The 20,209-nt window shown below is 39.5% G+C and overlaps 2 protein-coding genes across 3 annotated transcripts in view; one reads left to right on the top strand and one right to left on the bottom strand.

Annotated features, from left to right (window-relative positions):
• Window positions 1-18,606, bottom strand: LOC111569244 (small conductance calcium-activated potassium channel protein 1-like). Of its 2 annotated transcripts, none has more exons than XM_055017807.1 (10): window positions 17,469-18,606; window positions 9,642-9,741; window positions 8,628-8,724; window positions 5,710-5,858; window positions 4,363-5,227; window positions 3,313-3,408; window positions 1,778-2,065; window positions 1,080-1,201; window positions 433-574; window positions 1-338 (listed from the first exon to the last, which is right to left on the bottom strand). In XM_055017807.1, exons 5-10 carry the CDS (start codon window positions 5,206-5,208, stop codon window positions 177-179), a joined length of 1,656 nt encoding a protein of 551 aa, XP_054873782.1. In that variant the 5' UTR covers window positions 5,209-5,227; window positions 5,710-5,858; window positions 8,628-8,724; window positions 9,642-9,741; window positions 17,469-18,606; the 3' UTR covers window positions 1-176. The 2 variants fall into 2 exon arrangements, with proteins under 2 accessions (XP_054873782.1, XP_054873781.1); XM_055017806.1 differs by lacking the exon at window positions 17,469-18,606 and adding an exon at window positions 10,724-10,904.
• Window positions 16,991-20,209, top strand: part of chrna11 (cholinergic receptor, nicotinic, alpha 11) — a 24,439-nt gene continuing 21,220 nt past the window's right edge. Inside the window, exons 1-2 of the mRNA XM_023271273.3 lie at window positions 16,991-17,272; window positions 18,788-18,927. Coding sequence (XP_023127041.1) covers window positions 17,230-17,272; window positions 18,788-18,927 — 183 coding nt within the window. The 5' untranslated portion in view covers window positions 16,991-17,229. The remainder of the gene's footprint in view (window positions 17,273-18,787; window positions 18,928-20,209) is intronic.

A 20,209-nucleotide genomic window follows, 5' to 3' on the forward strand; every position in this document is an offset into this window, starting at 1 on the left:
GCTTTTATTTGTCATTGTATAAATCCAACAAAATTTGTAATTAGACCATTATACTATAATAATCAATATAATATAATGTAATTACTATATTAATTATACTATAAAATTTGAGTATTTGCATGCAAAAACTCCTATATTTAGTTAAGTTAAATGAATTGAGAAATATATGATGCCAGTTAAAGGTAAGACTGCTGCACTGTCAGGTAGATAGAGATGCTGCTATTCACCCTCTTGGTGATGTGGGAGTCCATCATGAAGTTGTGAACGTGTTTCTCCGCCCGGGTCAGCTCCAGTTTCCTGGCAACGACCGCCACCACCAGGACGGTGCAGCCAGCTCCCTGTGAGAATCACACTTTTAGACTGTCTCGCTCAAAGTTTGAGCCATTAAGTGTGAGATTTTGGCAAATAAAGATGTCAGAGTGGATTATATACCATTATTCCAGTGAGCAGGCAGATGCTGCGTCCACAGTAGGTGTGAGGGACGACGTCTCCGTAACCGATGGACAGGAAGGTGACAGAAACCATCCACAAGGCCTCCATGTAGTTGCTGCTCAGGTCTCTGTAGTTGTGGTGTCTGCATGAAGAAGAGGGACTCAAACATTTCACCTGGAGATGGTTTTTGAGGTATTTCAATGCAGCTTTTTACAGCTTAATGGCTCCATCCATAATCTATACACCGTTTAACCCTCCTGTTGTCCTCATTTACGGGCACCAAGAAATATTGTTGTCTGAAAAAAAAATCCCAAAATTCAGCAAAAAAATTCCCCAAATTTCTGAAAATTTTCTAAACCTTCATGAAAAAAATTCCAATAATTTCCTAAAAGTTTCCCTTAAAAGGAGGGTTACTGGCTGCAGGTGAATACTTTCCCACTCGTTTTCTTTTTGTAAAAAAAATAGAACAGAACCTGTCTCATTACCGGCACCATGTCAGCATTATGTAATGTTTGCCGTGCAGAAAAAGTGCAAACTAGGATTTGTTGCTGCAGCAGAAGCATTAAAGCAGCGCTGTATATCTGCCAGAAAGTTGGATGATAATGAAATATTAATGATCTTTGAATCACTGATCATTTATTCTATACCTCTCGCAAACATGTAAGCCCCACGCAGCCACGATCCACAAGGAAACGCTGAAGATCATCAGCACAGTCCCAGGGTAGGTGGTCATCAGCGTTTTCCCCACAAACCGGGTGTTGAAGTGTATCTGCAGACCAGAAAATGGGGATGATTACATCACAATTTTGACACTAGTGGCCTACTTAGCCAGACTATTTAGGATAGCACCTGTCATGTCACAATTATATAATACAGAGGAGATGAGGGACAAGAAAAACTTGTTCTCAATCTGGCTTGATACATGGATAGTAGGTTTGCTACTGCAGAGGAGGGAGGGAGAGGGGACAGAGGTCATTTTCATAACTCTTAAATAGTATTAATAAGGCAAAAGGATTAGCCAGGCGGATATCATCGACTGTGGAAAAAGAAAGCAAAGGACAGACACAGAGGGGCATGGGGTTCATGGGAGCGAAACTGTGATAATCAAACCTCGAGTGTCACTTGTCTACAGACCTCTCGGCCCACCTAGACATAAGAAATAAACACGTGCATGAAATGTCCATAAAATGTAGGTTTAATATGCTGTCAACGCTGGCCTATAGCTCTGAAACTCAACATTAACCTCCTTAATTTATGCGTGTTTTGATGTCATCACAGTACTATCCAAAGCCAGTTAAGCCCAAAGCCAGATTGGTGCGGGGGGCCCACATTGATGACCTCCCACCTTGTTGAGCGCTCCGATGCTGCGGGAGGCGGTGTCGGTGAAGAGGCGGCTGTGCAGCATCATGGCCCGGCCCAGCAGGTAGAGCCTCAGGAACATGGGCAGGGCCAGGACGATCTCCAGCTCCGTCTCCGACAGCGTCATGCGGCTTTTCTTCTTCTGGAAGTAATCCAGCAGGCCCACCGGGTAGGGATGGATGGCCACCGCCGCCAGCTCCAGGGCGATGAGAGCCAAGCGGTCGGTCGTCATGGCAATCCGCCAATCCGCCGCACCGATGTCGTGAACGTAGAGCTGTCAGGAGGGATGGAGAGATGGTGAAAGTGATGTCTGGAAAGAACTGGTGTGCTTATGTTGGGTTGACAATGAAATCCCAACAATTTGAATAGAATAGCTGTCGTTTAACTGCCGCTGAAATAGAAAATGCTCTTGAATTTCTGCACAAAGTTTTTTTTAATACATGTGTTTATTAGATTTTTTGGTTTGCAAATTACAGCCAATCAAGCTGCAAAATGCTATTTCATGCAACAAAGCAAACTTTTCCTCTCCATTCTCCCCCATCCCCTCATCAAAGAAGTATAAGAAAAATGTGCTTAAACAACAAAAATAAGATGAAAGCATATATATGTATATATATATATATATATATATATATATATATATATATATATATATATATATATATATGACAAATTGGCATTTTCCCATGACTTGTGTGGTTACTACAAAATGCATGACATAATTTTGAACTTGACGGCATCCAATCTACACATTTTTCATTATATATAAAACAAGATGCCTAATGAATTCAGCCACCTAAAGTCATTCACTACTTCAACCTAAAGGACAAAATACGATACAAGTTTAGGAATATTCTCCTTCACAAACATCAATTTCAACAAAGGAGTTTTCTTTTTATAATCTTGTGTTAACAAATGTGTCAGGCAGAAAACATTTGCAGTCCAGTGGGTCTGAGGTGGGAATCACTTTAACATTTGCTCAAAGCATCTTCACATTCTTTAGTGGAAAAAAGTAAGCTACAAATGTTTCGTTTTTTTTAAAGGTAAACTTTCAAGGACAATTCATCTAGACCTTGTGTATGGTATACAGTGTGTACATGTCCACATGTACACAGATTCACATTTATATGTGCACTTTCACTTTATTTCTGCACAAAGTTACCTTTGTAATGTTGAATACAATCTTTTTTCTTCTTTTTTTTTTAAACCTCAATTCTTCCCTATGCTTGTTGTCTGTAGCAAAGGAACACAAAATCATGACAACTCTTGAATCAATTTTTACTTCTTGAGACCAATTTGAGAGGAAAAATCAGGACATGATTGCCTCTTTTTAGGATATAAAGGTTGCCGATTAAAAAGCAGAAATGAAAACACATAAAAATGGATTAAAAGTGATTACTTCACTGCAAAAGGGGCCTGTGACTTCCTCACATTTTTCCACAGGTTTAAAGAGATAATCTTGGGAGCAGATCTCTGGAGGACTTTGGATTGTGATTATGTAATGATGACGCAACGAGTTACCTGCACCTCGCAGCAGTGATACGCTATGATGAGGCCGATCAAGATGAGCGTAGAGAAGCTGATGACTGACTTGAGGGTGAGGGAGTAGGTGGAGCTCTGTGGACACATCACATGACATCACCGTCAGCTGATGACTGTCATTACGCAGCTCAATTCATAAGATGACATCACCAATCCTGTGTAATCTTCTAATCTTGTGGACATCATGACCTTGCTGTGCATTTTCCTGCCTTCTGTGATAATGACAATAAAGATGGGTAGCAGGGCAACCCAAGAACAGGGGCTATACTCCCCGACGTAGAGGCCTGTGTTCGATTCCAGCTCATGGCTCTTTGCTGCACGTCTTCCCAACTTTCCTGTCTTTCTACTAACCTGTCAAATAAGGCCAAAAAACGATGATGGGTAGTAGCTGCAGCTGTACAGTGTCTGTTACTTTCTTGATTCTTTTAACCCTCATGTCGTCCTGTGGGTCAAATTGACCTGGTTTAAAGTTTGAAAATGTGGAAAAAAAAATCTATATTTTCACAGTGAAACTTCTCATGTCCACATTTTCAACATTTTTGGGAAATCTTTGAACATTTTTTGGTGGAAAAAAAGAAATGTTCAAAATGTTTCTTAAGAACATTCACAAAAAAAAAATCAACCAAAATCCAGCAAATTTCACTGGATTCTGGTTGATTTTTTTGTGAATGTTCTTAAAGAAAATATTACAAGTTTTACTGATATATATGGAATCACTTTAGATATTTTTAGGATTTTTCTGGAAGATTTTTACTCATTTTTTGAAAATATTTACAAGAATTTTCTTGCCAAATTTGGGGGATTTTTTAAAACATAAAACTTTTAAGGGAAATTTTTAAGGAATTATTGGAATTTTCTTCCTGAAGGTTTTGCAAATTTTCAGAAATTTGGGGAATTTTTTTGCTGAATTCTTGGATTTTTTTCAGACAAGGAAACAATATTTTTTGGTGCCCATAAATGAGGACAACAGGAGGGTTAAAGGCCAGAACTTTTCTAATGAGGTTTGTCAGGATGTGGTTCTCCTCTCACCTTACTGTAGACGCTCCAGGACAGCTCCGTCTCCATCACCATCATCACCACCCCGAATATCCCCACCGCCAGGGCGCAGTCGTTCAGCCGCTGCCTCCTCAGAAACAGGGCCCTCCTGTGGACCAGCCGCCAGCCGATGTTGTGGGTCCTCCAGTACGGGTCGTCCTTGCTGTCCATCTTGTGTTTGGGGCTCTGCTGAGGACTCTGAGTGGGACTGGAACTGGGACACTCGGATCCCGGCAGCAGGCCTTTGGCCTCATTGGGGTTCTGACCGTACTGGGAAGAATTTTTGGGCATCTGCTCATCCTTGTTGGTGATGATGATCTCTGGGAGGCTCTGGCGGTCGTGCATCTCCATGGAAACGTTACCTGACTTGCGGCGCCCTCGACCATCCACATCCCAGGCATCTAGGTGAGGCCTGCAGGGGCCCGTGAAGGGCGACCCGCAGGGAGAGATGGGTACATCAGTGAAGGATGTGATGTTCTCCTGCAGTCTGTTTGCGTTTTTACACTGGTGATTCCTCTCCCTGGAAGCTGCGTTTTGTCGGTTCCCCAGCGACTTCTTCTCGCCCTTCTTCTCTTTGCCTTTGGCTTTGTCTCCCTTCCTGTTGGGGCGAGGTGAAGGCGTGACGAACAGGTGGCCGTTGTATAGAGGTGTGGTGGCCATGGCCTGGGTTCTGTCCAGCCACACGGTGTGATCCGGTACTGTTTGGACCATGTGGTGAATCCCACACTGGGGCGTGCAGGCCTGAGGTGGAGGAATCATCCGGGGAGGCAGCAGGGGACGGTGGTCCTCCAGCTCGTCTCCATCCACCACCGACAGGTTTATGGAAGGAGAGTGCTCCATGGTGAGACAGTTTAACGGTCTTTGAAAGAGGTTTGAGGGGAGAAGCGAGACCAATGAGAATATTAGGCAAAGCAAGCGAGGCGCTGAATAGAGTTTGAACAGATGGCAACAGCTTTATAGAGGAAAACTACAGCTGAAGTTTGGCTCAAGAGAAGCTTAGTGACGGAGATTCCCTACATATTTGCCTTCCTATGAAGCACATACATGCTCAGTTTTGCTCTTATTTTCAGATTTACAAACTGTCTTTACATGTAGAAAAGCTGAAAAGAAACAAAATAAGATTTAGTCAAATGTTAAAACGTGTTCCTCTTAAATATCTTGTTATTTTTACATTTTTCTTTCAGATTTTGCAGTTTACAACTAATTCACCATGAGGATCAATAAAAGACCTTAATTCTTAAATACACAACAGTTTTACCAACTTCTTTCGGTATTCCTAAAGGTCACATCAGGCTAAATCACAGACTGAAACACATTGCATTCATTATAAAATGAACTTACCACAGTAAAGCTGCAAACCAATCAGCTCTGGTGCGTTCAGATCAAAATATTCCAATCGACCGCAGTCTGCACCGACGACGTTTCGAGTAGTCCATTAGCAGCATCACAGAGCTCCTCCCATAGATTCAAGTGGAGGTTATGAACCCATCCTGTATGTGACGACATACGAGGTAAACACTGGTGGAGATCCATTACATTTTTAGGCATTTATTCCCTTTATGCTTTTTGATAGCCCACCACCGGGACATCTTCCTTAAAGCTGGAGGGGCTTAATGACTGCAGAGACTCTAAGTTGCAGATGTTGCGTAGGGCAAAGGCAAAGACTGAGTCATCTGTCGGAGTTTTTTTAGCCGGGATTGGCAGATTTCATCTTCCTTAAGTGTGTGTGTGCGTGGATGTGTACGTGGGGTTTATACATGGGCAGGCTGGTGTAAAAAAAGAAAAACCCCACTGAACTACTATAAGAAACACTTTTCTATCACATTTCATTAACTGGTGTCATGAGAGAAGCATGCTATAGACACTTTAAAAAATAATCTTCCAAAGAGAATAGCAGCCCTCAATATTAATTCAGCAGATTAGTATAAAAGATTAATCCAGTGAAACCGAGATCTGATACTTATGAGCTTATGAAATATCAAATATGTCACCCCTGAATTGAACAATATGCGCAGAGCAGAGCAAAGTATTAAGCATTAAAGTCATAACAATGACACTGAGCACCAGTTATTTATCTAAATCCTGGTGACAGATGGGTCTGCAGATAATAGAGCTCCCTCCAAATGGAAAGACCCAAAGAGCAAAGGGCGAACACAGCATGTCCGGATAGTAGCAGGATAAAGGACGCCGTTATCTAATCTGAAGATGACACGTATTTAGGGATAAATAGAGGGAGAAGGAGGCTGAGTGGGCGGGAAGTGAATGTCAGAAACGAGACAATCTACATTTTTATTTTTTGCATCTCTGCACCATGAAAAACAACCCATTAGCTCCAGAAGCTAGTCCGACCACAGCAGCTGGTGCAGACTAACACCTGGTAAACAAGATAATCAGCATCGGCTAATTACTGACTTGACTGATGCAGATTATTTCAAACTGGTATCGACCCGATTAATCAATCAATTAATTGGTCTGTTATTAGCTTGGGGTCAGTGTATTCTGACTCAGTGGATGTAAACAGCGAGTATAAGACGACGGCTGACCCTTCCGATATCTACGTTTCTGTTTTCAGCAACAAAATGTGTGAAAATTTCAACTTCCGCTAAAGGTTTTGCATTGAGGTAGTAAATTTGCCATTTGAATGCCAATGCTCTCTTTGTGTGCAAATATTCCACTATAATAAGTTATCCTGTCAGTATTTTGAAGGGACACTGTTGCTGTATCCCGGGCTTAGCATCGGCCGAAATCATTGCAATTGATTATTTTTACAGTGATAAATAGGTGGATCGATATACAACTGAGGGACTTTTGAAGTCTATGGGATATATTTTGCATACATTTTTATTAACCCTCATGTCGTCCTGTGGGTCAAAATTGACTCGGTTTAAAGTTTGAAAATGTGGGAAAAAAAAATATTTTCACAGTGAAACTTCTGATGTCCACATTTTCAACATTTTTGGGAAATCTTTGAACATTTTTTGGTGGAAAAAAGAAATGTTCAAAATGTTTCTCAAGAACATTCACATAAAAATCAACCAAAATCCAGCAAATTTCGCTGGATTTTGGCTGATTTTTTTGTGAATGTTCTTCAAGAAAATATTAGAAGTTTTACTGATATATATGTAATCACTTTAGATATTTTTAGGATTTTTTGCAAGATTTTTACCAATTTTTTGAAAATATTTACAAGAATTTTCTTGTAAAATTTGGGGGATTTTATTTAAATAAAAAATTTAAGGGAAAGTTTTAAGGAATTATTGGAATTTTCTTCCTGAAGGTTTTGCAAATTTTCAGAAATTTGGGGAATTTTTTTGCAGAAATTTTGGATTTTTTCAGACAAGGAAACGATATTTTTTGGTGGCCGTAAATGAAAACAACAGGAGGGTTAAAAGTAAAAAAAAAAAAAACAAAAAAAAAAACTATTTTTATGTTCATTATGATCATGTCTTCACAAATTCCATAATTATTTACAGTGAAAACAACAATTTAGTAATAAAAAAATGACTGGATATCACTAAAATGTCAACTAAATAACCATCCCAATTCAATAACAAACATCTTCTAATTAGCTACATGATAATAAAATTAGCTTTTTCAAAAATTGTTTAGATTGTGTTCTGTGAATGTGCACAGATGGGAAGAGCTCAAGCGGTGGTGGTAGTCTGATCATCCATTCTGATTTTTTTTAAAATTTCCTCAGTGGTCCCTCCAGATGCAAAATAGATTAATTATGCTGAAACTACTCTGCTCTACCCCGAGACTTAACCAGATGCTGCTGTCTGGATGTTTTTGTTTTGATATTTTGCAGGCAGTGAGCTCCCAACTGTCTGCGCCTCAGTGCGTGACTGTCAACACTGAAGCCTTGCGGATGCTCTCCGGTAAATACACCAGATATCTCACATCCTCACGGGGAAAAAGACTCTTGAAATATGATTATTTAGTTTGCTGAGAGAGAGCAACGCCAGCGCTGGATGCACACAGCGCTGGCTGCACAGGCCACAAAAGTTCTTAAATTATGTCACCGTTTAAATAACAAGATGCTGAAAGGATATATGCACATCTGCAGGGCCTCAAATTAATTCAAACCTCCTGCCAAGTGCTTGTAAATCCTGGCTGCTTTAGCTGGTAGCTAAGTATGTCAATTCTTCTTGCCGGCGTGGCTGGTGGCCAGCGCATCCGCAATTAGTCTCTTCTATAGCAAATCATCCTTTGGCTGTTAAGAAAGTGAAATTAATCTGTGATATTTTGAGCTGACTTACGGCTGAGGCTGGGAAATGGCAAATCTGCTTCTTGCCCTCAATCGTCAGGGAGTGCCAGTTCATCTTCTGGTCAGAATGTTAATTGCATCTGACTCATCTGTTGGGAAACATTCGTCAAACAATAAACAAGTTCCATCAGGATGCAGATGGCAACGACAAATGTAATGTTTTAAAGGTTAAAGGCCACAATTACGACTAGTCTGACATTTTGGGACATGTGTTCAGTTGTTTTTTGCAGAGTTAAATGATAGGATATGATGATACAAAACAAGAGAAAGTAACATCAGTTAATATATATATATAGATATAGATATAGATAGATAGATAGATAGATAGATAGATAGATAAACCAATGTACAGAAGGACACGCAATAAATGTGAAAATGAAAGAGGTGCCAAAATTGTTGATATTTACAAAAATGGTGCAAAATCACTGGTATTTACAGTAAAAAGAGTATTAAAAATGTCTTACGACAGTGTAAAAACACAACTAACAATAAGTGCAATATATAAATATACATAAGAATAACAATTTTGTCAAATTTATTTCACATCGAAAAACGTTAAACAAAGATTGCAGGTACCATCACTGTCGAATTTGTTAGAAAAGGTGCATCTTTTTTGAGCGAATATTTATTTATTTATTTATTAAAAAGGGATTCTGGAGCGACTTTAAAACAATTTTTGAGTTTTCCAAAGATTGCCTGGTTTTCTTATTGTAGCCCTGTGGCTCACATGCATTTGCAGCAAAAAAAATCTTTAATTTTGGTCGAATTTGAGGCCACAACAACCAGGAAGTGGTTAGCTTAGCTTAGCATAAACAGCAGCTTGCCAGGTTCTAGCTACAGCTCACTAATTAACATGTACAGATGGGTAACAGATTTAAGTAAAAAGCTGAACCTTTTGACCCTGTTGTGCTGTCGGGGACATTTTGCTGACAGGGTTTGGTTCCACTTGTCCCCTTTAGAAGAAAGGGTCACTGCAAATCAATAGAAAGCTGTTCTGAGCGATTACCTCTACGCTGCCATGAAACATTTCTATCCTGACGGTCTCCTCCAGGATGACAAAGCCTCCATCCAAAGGGCACGAAGGGTCACTGGATGGTTTGATGAGTCTGGAAATAATTTGGATAATATATTATGGGATTCAGTCACCAGCTCTCAACACTTCAGGGAGATTTTGGACTAATAGTCTTCATCACCACCATCACATCATCAAAACACCAAATGAGGGAATATCTTTGAGGAGAACGGCGTCTATCCCTCCAGTAAAGTAGTCGTTTTTTATACACAAGTGCTTCAAATGACAAGACACCTAATTAAAACCTTCTGCCATAACAACATTTATTGATTGTCAATATGATATTAAGCTGCTTCACTCATTAGAGACGCTCAATGAAGCTTCGGAATCAATATTTGGTCTCTAGTGTTCAATTTCTAACAGTATCAACAAGCGTCTGGTTCAGCTTTGGTAGTTGAGCAGAGAAAATGCTCTGTAAAAATAATCAATTAGGAATTTAGTTGAACCAACTCTTTTGTCTTCTAGTTAACCTCAAAAATTCTAATTAAAAATGTAGAATTTTCATTTTCCAACCTTGTCAGAACTTAAAAACATGAGTTCTTCTAGACTGAGACTTATAATGAAAAGATGAAAAATGTGTTCACTCAACTCATTAAATTATGGGTTTATCAGAAACAAGACAATCTATATTTTCATTTTTTGCATCTCTGCACCATGAAAAACAACCCACTAGCTCCAGAAGCTAGTCCGACCACAACAGGTGGTGAAGACTAACACCTGGTAAACAAGATAAGCAGCATCGGCTAATTACTGACTTGATTGATGCAGATTATTTCAAACTGGTATCGACCGGATTAATGAATCAATTAATTGGTCTGTTATTAGCTTAGGGTCAGTGGATGTAGACAGCGAGTATAAGACGACCGCTGACCCTTCCGATATCTACATGTTTCTGTTTTCAGCAACAAAAACTGAAAATTTCAAGTTCTGCTAAAGCTTTTGCATTGAGGTAGTAAATTAGCCATTGTAATGCCAATGCTCTCTCTGTGTGCAAATATTCCGCTATAACAAGTTACCTCGTCAGTAGAGTCCAGGGGCGAATCTACTGGGGTGGCATAGGATGGCAACTGCCACCCCTAGAAGATGTCTTGCCACCCCGGCTGCCACCCCAGTTCTGAACGATCTATTTCAAAAATATGTATATGAAAGGTTGTGGCCGGCTGTAAAGAGCGAAATGACGAATAACGAATGAAACTCCGATGTCCGAGTGCTTTCGAATGCACCATGTTGACGTCACGTCCTGTACAGTCTATGCCGCTACAGATACGAGGTGACACGCCCCCCTGAGGGGGCTGCTCTTAGACCTCACTCGTGGATGACAGCTGGACTTCGGTGTGACAGTAAGACACTAGTTAGACTGGGTTAGGCTACATGCTAATATAACTGTTCACAATGCATTAAATGCTAATAGTGTCTAAATTCACATAAAGTGTTTGCTTGCGAGACGAGCCACGGTTTCCAGTGAGTCTGGGCCTTGCTAATTTTTACTTCTGTAGCTAGCTAATGTTAGAGAACAGACAGTCTGTGGAAGTTTTTCTTTTTTTTTTGATAATTGCAACCTGTGGTTCTGACGACAGACTGTAAGTCAAAAGAAATCACACATTCACTAAGACTTTACACGACATTAAAGTGTAACTAAACCCCCAGTCACACCAGGTTTTCATGCACTGTTTGAAAACTACATCCTGCTTGTTTAATGCTGGTTTTTATAATTTTGGTGTCAAGGTTATAATAACACCAACATTGATGTGTTTCATCATAGTACAGTCATATCATTTAGTTTACAGCTGAAAAAACGTTTACATGTTAAGTATTTCTACACATCAGATTGTATCATAGTTAATAATAAAAATTATCAAAGGAAGAAACATAGTTCAGTCAGTGTGATTCTTGTAGGAGACAGTAAAGAATGAAGAGGAAGGGAACCACCAGCAGCTTTTCCCAGCCTAAAAGAAGAGAGGAGGAAGAGCATCCCAGAGAGGAGATGGAGGAGGAAGAGTTAAGAGAAAGAAATGAAGGCATGCAGAGCTCAGACAGAGAAAGGTAAATCACACTATCTCTGGTCCAGCTGGTCCACATGCTATGAATATTGCTTTACTATAATATATCTGAGTAAGAGGTACACCTGTCACAATAATTACCTTTTTGGACAAATTATTATCTGATGTAGTTAGTCTTTGAATGTCCAAATATTGGAATTATAGAATTATTGTAAGAAATGTCTCAAATCATTGTCTTACAGTGTGTCAGTACTGTACTATTTCATCCTCATTTTTCATCCCTGTACATATTGTAAATATTATTACTACTGTTCTATTATTATTTTATTTCTATTACTACGTCTATTGCTACATAAGCTGCTGTAACAATGTGAATTTCCCCTGGCGTGGGGAGAAATAAAGGACTTAAATAAAGAGCATCAAAAAATAAAACCACAAATCTAAGACAATGAATAAAATTATCTGGACTCTGACTCTGTTCTAGATGAATTGATAATGTAATCACTGTGGCAGGCTGAACATAAGCATAGATCACACAAATGCAAATTTCCCTAAACAGTGCATAAGAGAGACATAGTCTAGTCTTAATCTAATTTGTTGCTAAATTTAAGAAACATTTTTAACATATCTAGCATTTGGTTTCTTCAAAGTGTATAAGGTTGACTTTATTTCAGTTTGAATCTTTTTCCCATTCTGCTAGACATATCACATATTGTGATTGACAGCTAATAAGAACAACTCATGTTTAGGATTGGCTGACAAATACAAATGATATTTACTTATTTAACATACTTATTTCAGCAGTATTTGCGTCAATTTTATAACGCCTGCTGGTTGGTTTCATCCAAATCCCTCATTCCATTTTTGAGTAATGTTGCTAACAGACAGACAGACAAACCAATGCCAATCATCACATGACTCTGCCAAGGCTCCGCCTCCTTGACAGAGTATATACATATACATATATATGCCACCCCTAAAATGTATCAGCCACGCCTTTGCCACCCTATTAATTTTTCTCTACATCCACCCATCAATATATAACTGCAGGACTTTCTGTAACATAGTTGATATTTTTGCTGTTTTCAGGCCTAAAATCAACATGGCCACCTATAACCAAACACCACATGACATTTTTAGAGAAAGACTATTTTAAATATTACATATACAATTGAGTAAAATTGAAATTCAAAGTTATTCATAAAGATATTGTAGTAAACCTGTTGACATGCCATAAATCCACACTTGACTCACACACTACTTTATATTAAATAACTCAGAAAGCCTTGGAGTCTGGCCAGTCTTTTCTCCAGGAGGAAATGACATCATGTGGAGCAGGTCATGTGATCTGGAATTAACACACTTCCTTGAGAGGTGTTTTTGTAATGGGGAACTTAGTTGAAAGTGATTTCTCGGACACAGATACAATTTGTTATTTTCTATATAAAATTTGATATATTGCCAAAAAAGAAATATCTGTCATGATTATCTCAACTTAATATAAAGAACACAATCAAAACTATTTCTGAATCAGCTCATTTTATTGTTGTTTAGCTAATTAGAAGGTAGTTGTTATTAAATTTGGGACGGTTATTTAGTTGACATTTTAGTGATATCCAGTCATTTTTATTAATGTGATTGTTTCCATAATAAACAATCATGGAAATTGTAACAACATGATCATAACGAACATAAAAACATAGTTTTTTTTTAAACTTTTAATAAAAATGTATGCAAGATATATCCCATGGACATCAAAAGTCCCTCAATTATATATTGACCCTGTATTTTGAAGGGACACTGTTGCTGCATCCTGGGCTTAGCATCGGCCAAAATAATTGCGATTGGTTTAAAGAAATACAAACAAGTTTTTTTTCCCACCCCTATAGCAGAGTGATAAATAGGTGCAGTCGGACCATTCTGCACAGCGCTGTGTCAGCACTAGAGAATGGTTTGGCTATGCAAAACTAGAGTCAGTGTGAAGCTTTCAGGAAACCAGTTGAGACTCCAGAAGGTCACTGCTCTCATCCAAGAAACATTCTGGCACATAAACCCCCAAAACTCCTCAGCAAACTTTAGAGGTAGAGGCTGATACACTAAGAGATGACAAAGAAAAATGTGTGGAATAAAAAAGATGATATCTTTGATTCTGTTACATTAATTTTGATATTTTTGGCTCATTGTGAGTCCGACCACATTCCAGAAACACGATGTTGAACTGAGCGCTCTTCAATTTCACACCCTGAAACCTTATTGGATTACAGTCCACTTTTATCCGACTGCCAGGGCTAACTGGGACAGGATATAACTGCCTGCTAGGAGACAACTTCATCTACTGAACTCCATTCAAGACGAGAGACAAAAAAAAAGCCACTCTGACAAATCAGATGTCACAGGCGAATGGATGTATGTGCTGCTTTCGTCGATAACACCCTATTAAGTGAGCGGGGACGTGTCAGCGTAGGAGAGGGCCTAATCCAATCAGCAGAGTAATTAAAAACACACAGCACAGCAGCCCTGATGGCTGATGGCTGCACTGTCAGGGGCGCCGTTCAGCATTTAGCACAGAAGGGGGTTATGGACAGCAGCCAAGCCAGGTTAGAGCAAAAAGGCTACCAGCAATCACAATAGGAAATAAAAGTTTAAAAAAAAAAAAGGAAATGTTCCGAGAGTCACCCGAGGCACCATGATGGTCATAATCCTCTTCCTTTGCTTCCAATCATCATAAACAGGCCTTCATCTTCCCACACCTGCTGCTATTGTTTCCTAATTAGGCCTCTCTTTATAGCGCCGACTCTCATCGTTTTCTCATTTCGCTCAATTTCTCCCTTGTTAATTAACCCTCCTGTTGTCCTCAAAAAATATTGTTTCCTTGTCAGACATGTCCATGTAATCATTTTAGATATTTTTAGGATTTTTTAAAAAAAAGATTTTTAATAATTTTTAAAAAATATTTACAAGAATTTTCTTGCCACATTTGGGGGATTTTTTTTTTTTTTTTTTTAATAAAACTTTTAAGGGAAACTTTTAACCCTCCTGTTGTCCTCATTTACAAGCATCAAAAAATATTGTTTCTGAGTCTGAAAAAAATCCAAAAATTCTGCAAAAAATTCCCCAAATTTCTGAAAATTTGCAAAACTTTCAGGAAGAAAATTCCAATAATTTCTCAAAACTTTCCCTTAAAAATTTCATTTAAAAAAAAAAAAAAAATCCCCCAAATTTGGCAAGAAAATTCTCGTAAATATTTTCAAAAAATGAGTAAAAATCTTCCCAAAAAAATCCTAAAAATATCTAAAATGATTACATATTTATCAGTAAAACTTGTAATATTTTCTTTAAGAAAATCAACCGAAATCCAGCGAAATTCGCTGGATTTTGGTTGATTTTTTTTGTGAATGTTGTAATATTTTTAACATTTCTTTTTTTCCATCAAAAAATGTTCAAAGATTTCCCAAAAATGTTAAAAATGTGGACATCAGAAGTTTCACTGTGAAAATATACATTTTTCCCCACATTTCCATACTTTAAAACAGGTCAGTTTTGACCCACAGAACAACACGAGGGTTAACTCCTCCACCTCCACCTCCACCTCCTTCTCTCCTCCAGCCAGCAGGTGTGCAGTTGGAGAACCAAACCACCAGATGTCACCCACGCCTCAGCACCCCTCCAATCTAGATATTTTATGAAGCGTTTTTGGCATTGTGTTGCCCTGGTGCTTGGTGCATAACAGCACAAGGAGCTTTTTTTTTTCTTCTCACATGAACTCAGACATGTGCAGCAGCGTTGCAGGGATGCAGCAGCAGCAGCAACAGGATGCTTCTCCTGTGATGATCCATTGCTGAGGCGCATCGACTGTCCTCGCTCCACGCTTGGTGCAGCTTTCCCTGCTTTTAACCGGTGACTTGGACCATCCTTCTTTTTGCCTCCGAGGGGGCCACTCTCCATCCTCTGAGTGTGCAGCCGAGCATGAATCTGCAGCTCGGGGAGCGTTCTGGGATGTGTGACAGGCTGCCTGGGAGAAGGGGGGGCAATTCCGAAGGGCAGTAGAAGTAATAGGGTAATCTATTATACAGTCCAACTCTTTCTTCCTCCTTTCTTGCCCTCCCCCTCCTCAGTTTCTCGCTGCCTCTGCCCTTGCATCAGCATTTCACGAGAACAAATGAGAAGTAGGCTTTAGCTATGCACATTCCAACATTGCCCTCCTGCAGAGCCCAGCACTTTCTCAATTAAAGTCCATCTGCCCCCTCTGATTCACAAATGGGGGGCAGTGGTTGGTGGGGGGAAGCTCCTGACACACTCACCAGACAGTTTCCAGCCCAGCAGTGCGTGACCACAACCACCCTGGTGTGTTATCATATGTGGAACTAACTGCCATATATTTTTGACACACACACACACACACACACACACACACACACACACACACACAGTGGGAATATGTGAACTGACGTGGATCAGTATGAAACTAATAAGGATTTTAAAGGTAATCCAGCCGAAGTTCGGTGCAGATGAGTGATTCACCTACTTTTGGGATCAATTTGTGCACAAAAAACAGACGCGAAGAGGCTTTAAAGTGCAGCTATACTCGGGGCGGTTAGAATTGATTTTTGTTTTTTTTATGCACATACTGAAAATGCATGTAATATTTTTCACTTCTCAACACTAAGCAGCTCCTCTGCTGAACTATGTGGGGACTTTTTTCAATCAATTCTCCATCAGGATCATTTAAAATCACGTGTATCCTCTTTAATAAGGTCGACTTGTGGCAATTAAAAGCTCCATCAGGATCAATTAACCCTCATGTCGTCCTGTGGGTCAAAATGACCCATTTTAAAGTTTGAAAATGTGGGAAAATATATATTTTCACAGTGAAACTTCTGATGTCCACATTTTCAATATTTTTGGGAAATCTGTGAAGATTTTTTGGTGGAAAAAAAGAAATGTTAAAAATGTTTCTTAAGAACATTCACAAAAAAATCAACCAAAATCCAGCGAAATTCGCACTAATTTCACACTAAGCAGCACGAAATTCACACTAAGCAGCTCCTCTGCTGACCTATTTGGGGACTTTTTTTTTCAATCAATTCTCCATCAGGATCATTTAAAATCACGTGCATCCTCTTTAATAAGGTCGACTCGTGGCAATTAAAAGCTCCTCCTGCTCCGTCTTCGGCCCCTTTCACACCCATCGCTGGCATTTTTCTCTCCATTTTAGTCCCACCTCCCATGAAGAGACAGAAACAGAGAGAGAGAGAGAGAGAGAGAGAGAGAGAGAGCAAACATCCACCATCTCCTCCTCCTCCTCCTCTTCCTCCTCTTACACTCCCCTCTCCTCCAGCTCACACTGTTTCCCTCTGATGCCGACTGGATGCAGACCGGAGGATTTCCAGCAGCTTCCTGACTCTCTCGCTCCCTGCATCCCTATCCATCCCCATCCATCCCTCGTCCTCCTCTTCCTCCTCCAGCATCTTCTCCTCTCCTGCCTCCTTCTTTCCTCCTGCTTTCCTTCCTAACCAACCAGGATGTGGCACTCTTCGGCTCTGCTTCTCTCCGCTTTGATCCACGGTGAGGCTGCTCTGCATGTCTTTCTTGTCTCTTCACTCATGTTTTCAGGAATCTGATTGCAGCAGCAGCAGCGGCATTTGTATTATTTCATTTTTAAACAGGAATTCAGGAGTCGCCCGGTTCTTGCTCGACACTCGATCTGATGTGAAGTGAGTGCCGGAGTGAGAATTTAAAGTAGAAGAAAAGTGCGGCTCACCTGTTTGCTTACTTGCCTCCTGCGTTTTTCTGTGTAGTTGACCCCTTTTCTGCATGACAGATGTGGAGAAATCTTTGCTTTTCCTCAACCCAGAAGCCTTCGCCTGTCAAAATCTGTAAGAGAATAGAAGGAAGGAGGCGGGGAGCTCACACAGAAAACCGGTCACAGATCAATTTAATTGCACATATAGATCGGCTCTTCCATCTTGCCTTTTGGACGTGCTGCTGCAGCCGAGCTGAAAGGAGGCTGGATGGAACAGAGCCGAGAGGAGAGCGGCTGAACTTTCACAAAACGGTCTTTAGAAGAGATTTTTTTCAGGCTAGAAAAGTGTCACAGACAGAAGCACAGAGGAAGCGAAAGTTTGCAAAAATAACATCCAGGGCTTCTCCATCACTCTGACACGCTTTGAAAGAAAACCTCCTCGCATTAAACCCTGCACATTCCTGCCCCTGCTCCACTGGGGCTTAATCCTGTCATATTCTCAGCTCTGAACCCTGATATTTTCCCTCTTTAACTGAATCATTCCTCTGCACAGCGCTTCTTGCTTTTCCCAGCAGTGTATTTGGGTGCCAACTGAATTGAGCCACATTTTCAAATCCCTACTTTTTAACTGCTGCACTGGAAATCTTACATTTTCACTCCCTGTTCTCCTGTAATGGTAGAAATAGCAGAAATCTCTGGCTCAGATCGGATAAAGCCTGGTTGTCTTTACATTTCTGCATTTTCTCTCAATCTTTCTAAATGTCTTCGTTCAGCGTTTGATGCATGTTACCTCCAAGCTCTTCAAACTAACCTAATTATACATTCATTAGTGCCAATTATATCCTGATAAGGTTCTCCACTATTTCTAATTAGATTCTACCGATCGAATCTTCCTCCTGTTTGTTGATTTTTTAATATTAATGTTAAATATTTCATTCTGATTGAGAAATCTGTTAAACCATCTGCAAATCTTAGTCAAAGTAAGTGCTGATAAAAGATTACATTTCTGCTAATTTCATCACTAAATCTCCTGTTTCCCAATCTTTCCTTTGTATCTTTCTTTTAAAATTCTGATCATGTTCTCGTGGCTGCATTTAAAGATAAGGAGGTACAGTTCCTCGGGGCTAAATGTTCAGATGTGATAAGCATCCTGTCATTTCATTCCCTGATGGGCTTTCCTTGAACGCTGGTGTCATTTTTTTTTTTTTTTTTTTAATTCACTTCACGGGAAACAGACTTTAGAGAGTTTTGTAGGGGAAAATAAAGACGTTCTGTTACGAAGTCCGGCTTGTTTTTGTTGGATGTCACAATTAAAAGATGTTTTTCTGCATGTTTAGTGTCGCTGCAGGGTCCTCACCAGAGGAACCTGCTGAAGAACCTCCTGAAGGACTACAACCGGATGGAGCGGCCGGTGGCCAACGACTCCCACCCTCTGACCGTCGTCTTCTCCCTCAGTCTGATCCAGATCATGGACGTGGTAGGTGTCCGCAACCTCATGCTCACCACCAGAACCAGATGGATTTCTAAAATACAGATGCATTATGAAGCTTTTTGCTCACTGGCAACCGATGGAAATAAGCCTGCCCGAGAAAAATTAAAAATCTAAGTTGGTGCCAAGTTGAGCCTTCTGTTTGTTTACGCCTCAAACTGTGACATTAATGATGAAAATGTCAGTGATAACTGCTGGATTTTTTAAAATAATGGTTCATTTATTTCTGAGATTGGACATAAAAAAGTATTTTTCTCTATCCCATTTAGAATTCATCTGTCCTGAAACAGTATGAGGATGTTCTGCAGAGTTCTAGTAATGTTTTTAAGTGTGAAGTTCTCTTCTGGTACACAGAATGTTCTTCTTCAAGGTGGGATGGGTCAATATATAATTAAGAGACTTTTGAAGTCCATGGCCTATATCTTGTATCCATTTTTATTAAAAGTAAAAAAAATAATGTCTTTTATGTTCATTATGATCATGTCTTTACAAATTCCATAATTACTTATTATAGATGCAATCATTTATTAATAAAAAATGACTGGATATCACTAAGATGTCAACTAAATAATCATCCCAATTTAATAACAACCACCTTCTAATTAGCTGAACTATAATAAAGTGAGCTGATTTAAAAATAGTTTTGATTGTGTTCTTTTTATTAAGTTGAGATAATCATGACAGATATTTCTTTTTTGCCAATATATCAAATTTTATGTGGACAATAACAAATTGTATCTGTGTCTGAGAAATGACTTTCCACTAAGTTCCCCATTACAAAAACACCTCTCAAGGAAGTGTGTTAATTCCAGATCACATGACCTGCTCCACATGACATCATTTCCTCCTGAAGAGAAGACTGGCAAGACTCCAAGGCTTTCTGACTTATTTAATATAAAGTAGTGTGTGAGTCAAGTGTCAACAGGTTTACTACAATATCTTTAGAAATAACTTTCAATTTCAATGTAATCACATGTCAACTATGCTACAAAAAGTCCCGCAATTATATATTGACCTGGATATGTTTGGTGATGACACCGAAACTCTTTTTGTTTTCTAAATGTTGCACTGAGAACGTCTTTCCTTTGTTGGCATCATGAAACATCCTGGGAATGTTTTCTAGAAAAATATTGTAGCTGTAATTATTATATCACATTACAGGAACATCTTATATAATCTCACGCCTCAGTAGCATCTTTAAAACATTTCTGAAGTGTCGCTGAACACAATCTGTGACCCTGAGAACATTCTCCAAACAGCCTCTGGGCGT

This window comes from Amphiprion ocellaris, chromosome 15 (assembly GCF_022539595.1).
Source record: "Amphiprion ocellaris isolate individual 3 ecotype Okinawa chromosome 15, ASM2253959v1, whole genome shotgun sequence".
In the NCBI taxonomy this organism is placed as follows: Eukaryota; Metazoa; Chordata; class Actinopteri; family Pomacentridae; genus Amphiprion; species Amphiprion ocellaris.

What these genes read in the sequence shown, in the direction of transcription:
- LOC111569244 (XM_055017807.1), bottom strand. Translation starts at nt 5,208, where the DNA reads ATGGAGCACTCTCCTTCCATAAACCTGTCGGTGGTGGATGGAGACGAG. An exon ending in ATCACTGCTGCGAGGTGCAG is followed by an intron (nt 2,066 to 3,312) that starts GTAACTCGTTGC and finishes CCCTCCTGACAG; the next exon opens with CTCTACGTTCACGACATCGG. An exon ending in GCCTGCTCACTGGAATAATG is followed by an intron (nt 339 to 432) that starts GTATATAATCCA and finishes TGATTCTCACAG; the next exon opens with GGAGCTGGCTGCACCGTCCT.